Source organism: Electrona antarctica (genome assembly GCF_951216825.1).
Source record: "Electrona antarctica genome assembly, chromosome: 3".
Classification (NCBI taxonomy): Eukaryota; Metazoa; Chordata; class Actinopteri; order Myctophiformes; family Myctophidae; genus Electrona; species Electrona antarctica.
In genome coordinates this window covers 48,743,778-48,751,277 of record NC_136808.1, presented here as the reverse complement: position 1 = coordinate 48,751,277, position 7,500 = coordinate 48,743,778, and the positions used below count along the sequence as shown (strand labels likewise).

The window sequence follows — 7,500 nt, the reverse complement described above, 5'->3', positions numbered from 1 at the left end:
TAATCCTCTGGATAGAGACGGGCAAATCACTCTTTGTCCTTCTGATGTCATTCTTCATGTTACATGTCAAATAATTCTTCACAACAAATCCCTGTCCTCTCATTTCTCATGGACTTAACTCACATGTCTTTTTCTGAAACACGTGCACTGCACACACACACACACACACACACACACACGCGCGCACGCGCGCGCGCACGCAAGATGCACGCAAGCACACATGTACGCACCAACGCATGCACACTGAGATAATATGAAGTTCTTTTACTGTTGTAGTACTTGATGTTGATCTCTTCCGTTCTTGTCTGTCTGTCTGTCTGTCTGTCTGTCTGTCTGTCTGTCTGTCTGTCTGTCTGTCTGCAGGTCCCAGATCAGTGGATCCTCCGTCCGTGTCGGAGCTCCATGCGCGTAACGTGACGGTGACCTGGGCTCCTCCCTCGCAGCCTAACGGCCTCATCAACCACTACAACCTCCACCTGCGCCCCTTTCCCAGCAGCACCACCACAGCACCACCCGACAACACCACCCACCTCCAGCCACGCCCCGGCACAGCCACACCTCCTGGCTCCATCCCGCCCTCCATCTCGGGAGTTTACCCCAGCACCACCGTGACTCGCTCTGGTACCAGCCCAGGTTGGGACCCCAGCACCACTGTGACTCGCTCCCGTCCCAGCCCAGGTTCTGACCCCAGCACCGCCGGGACTCGCTCCGGTCCCAGCCCAGGTTCGGACCCCAGCACCGCCGTGACTCGCTCCAGTCCCAGCCCAGGTTCGGACCCCAGCACCACCGTGACTCGGTCCGGTCCCAGCCCAGGTTCAGACCCCAGCACCACCGTGACTCGCTCCGGTCCCAGCCCAGGTTCAGACCCCAGCACCACCGTGACTCGGTCCGGTCCCAGCCCAGGTTCGGACCCCAGCACCACCGTGACTCGCTCCAGTCCCAGCCCAGGTTCAGACCCCAGCACCACCGTGACTCGCTCCAGTCCCAGCCCAGGTTCGGACCCCAGCACCACCGTGACTCGCTCCAGTCCCAGCCCAGGTTCGGACCCCAGCACCACCGTGACTCGCTCCGGTCCCAGCCCAGGTTCGGACGCCAGTGTGTCCCGCAGCACGAGCCAAGGAACCAGTTCCATCTCCTTCCACACCACTGGATCCAATTCCATTTCCAGTACGAAGCTGCAGGGTCCAAGCCCAGAATCTGACCGAAGCCCTCCGACTCCTTCTGTCGACTCTGTGACCGTCACTGTCCCAGGAAACACCACCAGCTACACCTTCATCAACCTACTGCCCTTCCAGACCTACACGCTACAGGTACCATATAGAGCGTCGCAGTCCTGCCCCCTACCATGGACCAGGAAATGAATCCCAATGCATTTTTCCCATAGACATTTCTTAAAGTATTTATTTAAAGACGGTTACGCCACGGACAAAGCCAACTCGAGTCGTGACAACTCATGACAACACAAACAATATTTTGGACCAAACAAATAATTACAAAGAAGAAAAACAACAAAAAAAGTGTTGTAACCTGCCGTTTTTTTTCTTCTTTCTAATTATTTGTTCGGCCCCAAAAAAGTCATGATTTGTCACGACTCAAGTTGGCTTTGTCCGCGGCGTAAACGTCTTTAAATAAATACTTTCTGAAATGTCTATGAGGAAAATTAACGGAGAATCATTTCCTGGTCCAGGGTAGGGGGCGGGACTGCGATGATCTGTTTGGTTGGAACTCCAGACCAGAAACATTAAAATATTAACTGATTAGAGAAAAACAAGAAAGTAATTATATATCAGCTTGCATTCGCAAGTGGGGCTCAGTGTCCCATTGGCCATGGGGCTCAGTGTCCCATTGGCCGTGGGGCTCAGTGTCCCATTGGCCGTGGGGCTCAGTGTCCCATTGGCCGTGGGGCTCAGTGTCCCATTGGCCATGGGGCTCAGTGTCCCATTGGCCGTGGGGCTCAGTGTCCCATTGGCCGTGGGGCTCAGTGTCCCATTGGCCGTGGGGCTCAGTGTCCCATTGGCCGTGGGGCTCAGTGTCCCATTGGCCGTGGGGCTCAGTGTCCCATTGGCCGTGGGGCTCAGTGTCCCATTGGCCGTGGGGCTCAGTGTCCCATTGGCCGTGGGGCTCAGTGTCCTATTGGCCGTGGGGCTCAGTGTCCCATTGGCCGTGGGGCTCAGTGTCCCATTGGCCGTGGGGCTCAGTGTCCCATTGGCCGTGGGGCTCAGTGTCCCATTGGCCGTGGGGCTCAGTGTCCCATTGGCCGTGGGGCTCAGTGTCCCATTGGCCGTGGGGCTCAGTGTCCCATTGTCCGTGGGGCTTAGTGCCCCTTTTGGCCGTATGGGGTCTTCCAATCATGAAAATCTTGCCACTACATCGCTACTAGACTATAAGTGACTAGACTAGAAAGTCTGATCATTGGATCAGTTCTGCAAGCTGATAAAAATAAATGTTTTTAAGCCTTGATTCAAAAAGCATGACTAATAATCTGTCCCGCCAGATGGAGGCCTGCACCAGAGCAGGCTGCTCCATGTCCGAGTCTCACCACACCTTCAGAACCCCTCCAGCACCTCCCGATGGCGTCCCTCCTCCCCACCTCTACTCTGACACGCCCACATCGGTGCTGTTGTCCTGGGGAGCGCCAGAGAGGAGCAACGGACCTCTGGACGGGTCAGTGATGATAATAGAATAGAGTAACACAATAGAATATGAACACGGTTCACTCAACAGACCACTGAAGATAAGATACACCTTTATGGATCCTGATTGATTGATTGATTGATTGATTGATTGATTGATTGATTGGCGTGTCGTAGCAGCAACAGTAGTAAGTCTGAAACACAGGATAGGTATAGGCTACAGGACTAGGTAAGAGTAGGCAGATAAGAATAAATATAAATAATACATAAATAAATCGACTTCTGCACTGGGTCTGACTAGAGTTATCATATTATGCATACTTTTATGATTGTTCCTGGTTCCCCGGGATGCAGGTGGTTGATAGAGCGGAGGATGCCTGGTACGGTGGAGGTGTTCACGGTGGGCCGTCTCTCTCCATCCCCTCCGCCTCTCTCTTTCCTGGACTCGTCCTCGGCCCTGAGTCCCTGGAGCACGTACCAGTACAGACTGCTGGCCTCCACGCAGGCCGGCAGCACTGCAGGTAGGCCTGACCTTTAACCCCGTAGACTTCATTGACCGGTGGTCCCCCATGCATGCAGGGGCCTATGGTTAGTCCAAATCTCGAATTTCTGCCAATTGTTTGCCTATTATGGCATGCTTAGGACTATAGGGTTCATGTGGTTAATTCAGTGAACTCAAGGTGTGACTTTATTGATGTCTTACGTCCATGTGTTTTAAATGCTTCACACCAGACCCTGGGTCAGTGTGACCACCATGTGTTTTAACCCATTTTGACCTGAGATCAGATTCTAAAAAGGTCTTCTACATCCTGACAGTTTTCTGAAAAAGCTATGTTTCTATGTCAGTCGTTCTTCAATTTTTCAAAAATAGCAGACCTACAAGCTCGTAGCGCGCCACTCGGTGGCGCGCTATGAGCTTGTAGATCTGCTATTTTTCAATAGCTAAAGCATAACATAATGCTAACACCAAAAGGGGTTCCCGCCCAAAATGGGTTAAATGCTTCCCACAGGACCCTGGGTCAGTGTGACCACCATGTGTTTTAAATGCTTCCCACAGGACCCTGGGTCAGTGTGACCACCATGTGTTTTAAATGCTTCCCACAGGACCCTGGGTCAGTGTGACCACCATGTGTTTTAAATGCTTCCTACAGGACCCTGGGTCAGTGTGACCACCATGTGTTTTAAATGCTTCCCACAGGACCCTGGGTCAGTGTGACCACCATGTGTTTTAAATGCTTCCCTACAGGACCCTGGGTCAGTGTGACCACCATGTGTTTTAAATGCTTCCCTACAGGACCCTGGGTCAGTGTGACCACCATGTGTTTTAAATGCTTCCCTACAGGACCCTGGGTCAGTGTGACCACCATGTGTTTTAAATGCTTCCTACAGGACCCTGGGTCAGTGTGACCACCATGTGTTATAAATGCTTCCTACAGGACCCTGGGTCAGTGTGACCACCATGTGTTTTAAATGCTTCCTACAGGACCCTGGGTCAGTGTGACCACCATGTGTTTTAAATGCTTCCCACAGGACCCTGGGTCAGTGTGACCACCATGTGTTTTAAATGCTTCCCACAGGACCCTGGGTCAGTGTGACCACCATGTGTTTTAAATGCTTCCTACAGGACCCTGGGTCAGTGTGACCACCATGTGTTTTAAATGCTTCCTACAGGACCCTGGGTCAGTGTGACCACCAAACCCTCCCGGCCCGCTGGCCTGAGCCCCCCCAGGGTGACTGTACTGGGACCAGATTCTATCCAGGTACGAGGGCTGGGTTGTGACTTATTTTGAGTTCAGGATTACGTATCTACATATATACTTTGTCGTACAATGAATTACAAAAATAGACTATATAAAATGTGCAATCCGACCTTGTAGATTGTTTTTTTTATTTTGAGTCTGGTAGAACTTTGTCTGTAATCTTTCTTGTTCTCTGACATCCCCCTCTGTGATATTGGTTGGTTATATCATGATTGCGGGTGGGTTTCATTAACACTCCGATTGCCCGGGGTTATTTAATCCATTAAATCATAGCGTCCGGCGATTTATAGCAACGGAGCACTTTTTCCGACGGACCGGATGTTATCCCGGATGTGGCTGTAGCAGCTAAATGTAGCCAAAACACTCTAGAGCCGATCGACAACAACGGGAGGTATGATTAAATCTAACGCGACTAGTGACGGGACCGCGGTGAGCCGTCAAACACATGATCTTTTCTTAGAATTGGACGGGATGATTTAGAGTTATTAACGTTTTAAGATTTTCTGTCTCGTTTTTTTCCGATGACATCCCACTGTTACGCAACATCGGATGTTGCGCAACAGGCGCTCCTAGGCTGTGGAGCGATGTGATTGGCTTTGATATCAATAAACTTCATCGTTTTGATAAAACTTCGTCCTGGGCGCTGGGTGTTACTAATTGAAAGGACGGTGAACTTCGTCCTGGGCGATCGGGGGATTCATTCATTCATTCATTCATTCATTCATTCATTCATTCATTCATTCAGAGCTTTGCCTGCACAGCATGTGACCATAGAGTTCAAATCCAATTCCAATGTATTAAGTGTAGCTACAGTAGGCCTATGTGGTGAATTGTGTCCTATTCCCGGGGGTGACTGTATTCCTGGCAGTGCAACGGTCAAACTCCTAACGCCTTAGTGGGTATACAGCCAGCTTAAGAGGGGATACATGACCCAGATCTGCAGGTCGTGGGACCTGCGTATCATCAGAGAAGAATACTCTTGATCAAAGATAGGGAGACGTTTCTGCCATAAGAGGAAGACTTAATTGACTTCCATACTGTATGGGTGGTGGTATTTCTTTGCTGATAAATATTAAAAGCATTAAACTGCTTAAAATCTAGTCGCCCAGGGCTCTACACTGGGTCTATACTCATGTTTTCCCTGAACACCAAGGGCTCCATCTTGCACCACCTTTATCCCTTATCCCTAAACTAATTTGCCGTTTTTTACTATTTTGAAAAACATTTTAAAATAGTTCAACTAGCCGATCTACATTGAGACTTTTTGAGCTTGTAGATCGGCTATTTGAACTATTTTAAAAGGTTTTTTAAAATAGTAAAAAATGGCAAATTAGTTTAGGGGTGGCGCAAGATATAGCCCCCAATCTCTTCACCGAAAAAAGAAAAAAGAAAAAGAAAAAAGCTTCGCAATACTTGTTTTGCCGGATATTTGCCCTAGAATAGAAACGCTCAGGTTCATATGCTTAAAATGTACCCGTAAGGTGACATTTGTACACTTACAGAGTTGAATGAACCCTCTGTATTTTAGAGTGTGGTCTGTTGTCTTTGTGAGTTAAGAAGAGAAGAGACGAAGCAAAGTCAGGCTGATTTCTGTCTCTCTGCCTGTTTGGATTTAATGAGAAGGAAACGCACTTAACTCAAGGTCCCCTTCAGGAAATGGGCGGGCCTGTGACCCCTGTCTGAGGTGATCCTCTTCCTGTCCGCCATTTTGAAGGAGGGGCCAGAGTTTAGTGCCGACATTGGATAATCCTACATCAAGCCTTCCAAACGAATCCAACAAGCGCATACAGACAGAAACAATAACACATGCACGCACACACGCACACGCACACGCGCACACACACACACACACACACACACACACACACACACACACACACACACACACATACACGCACAAACGCACACACACACACACACACACACACACACACACACACACACACACACACACACACACACACACACACACACACGCTTTCAATCTATCTCTGTCTACCATACACACACACACACACACACACACACACACACACACACACACACACACACACACACACACACACACAACCTCTGCGCTAATGCTAACTGCAGGAAAATGCTAATGCCCGTCATCATTTCAGACACACCCCTGTCATCTCTACGGCGACACAGCTTTAAGGGTCAGAGGTCAGAGATGGAAACGGTTCCTTCCTGGTTGTTGCTAATTGGACAGACAGCCCCGCTGCTTCCTGGTTACAGCTGACCTTGACAGTAGAGAGAGAATTTACCGCTCCTTCCGCTCATTCTCTCCATCTTCTCCTCCGATCTAGTTTGCATTGCATATTACTCTCGCACTCACTTAACCTCCCTCCATCTGTCCTTTGTTCTCATACATTTACTTTGAATTCATTTGTGCTCTTTTGCATCTGTTTACTGTAAAATGGTCTGACAGGATGAGCTGGGAGACAGTGTGAGCCTTTAGTACAGTAGTTTAATCACTGGCTAGCTGACCAATAGACGACCACTGTATTCATGTTTTTTGTCCAATAACGGGTGTCTTCCTGATTGTAATCAAACTCTGAATGATTATCATTCATTGCCAATTAGGCGTGCAACAGTCAAACTTATCGATTTGAAATCAAATAATAGATACATCCGTTTTAATAAAAAAGTATATATTTTTTTTCTCATAATTGTGAAAATAGCTTGTACTATAGCTTGTAGCTATTGTATATATTATATCTGAAGGGGGAACAGAAAATCCCCACACACTCACTCTCGATGAAAGTTGTTCACCCAGCACATTGGGCTAATGGATTTGAAGACATCATGAGCCCATAAGCATGATGCGCATTAGCATTCTGTATGTGTCTATCTATGTCACAAACTACTTCCATGCGCTTCCAAGCCTGTGAGTGGAGTCGAGGCTCATTCAGAGTCTGGATTTTCGGGGGTGAGGTTGCTCTTCACCGCGGCTCGTGACCTCATGTTGTAGTTCGGTGGTCATGTTGTAGTTCGGTGGTCACCTCACCACCGAAGATCCAGACTATGAATAACGCTTTAGTCAAGCCGGTCCTTCATATTTATAGGGCCCAAAATTGCAGCACCAGAGTCGGCAACTTGGA

General features: G+C 48.8%; 1 protein-coding gene across 1 annotated transcript in view; it reads left to right on the top strand.

Annotated features, from left to right (window-relative positions):
* The window catches only part of ush2a (Usher syndrome 2A (autosomal recessive, mild)), a 363,038-nt gene that overhangs the window by 202,137 nt on the left and 153,401 nt on the right, over positions 1-7,500 (top strand). The window contains exons 45-48 of the mRNA XM_079496383.1: positions 444-1,310; positions 2,495-2,664; positions 2,988-3,154; positions 4,305-4,393. Coding sequence (XP_079352509.1) covers positions 444-1,310; positions 2,495-2,664; positions 2,988-3,154; positions 4,305-4,393 — 1,293 coding nt within the window. The remainder of the gene's footprint in view (positions 1-443; positions 1,311-2,494; positions 2,665-2,987; positions 3,155-4,304; positions 4,394-7,500) is intronic.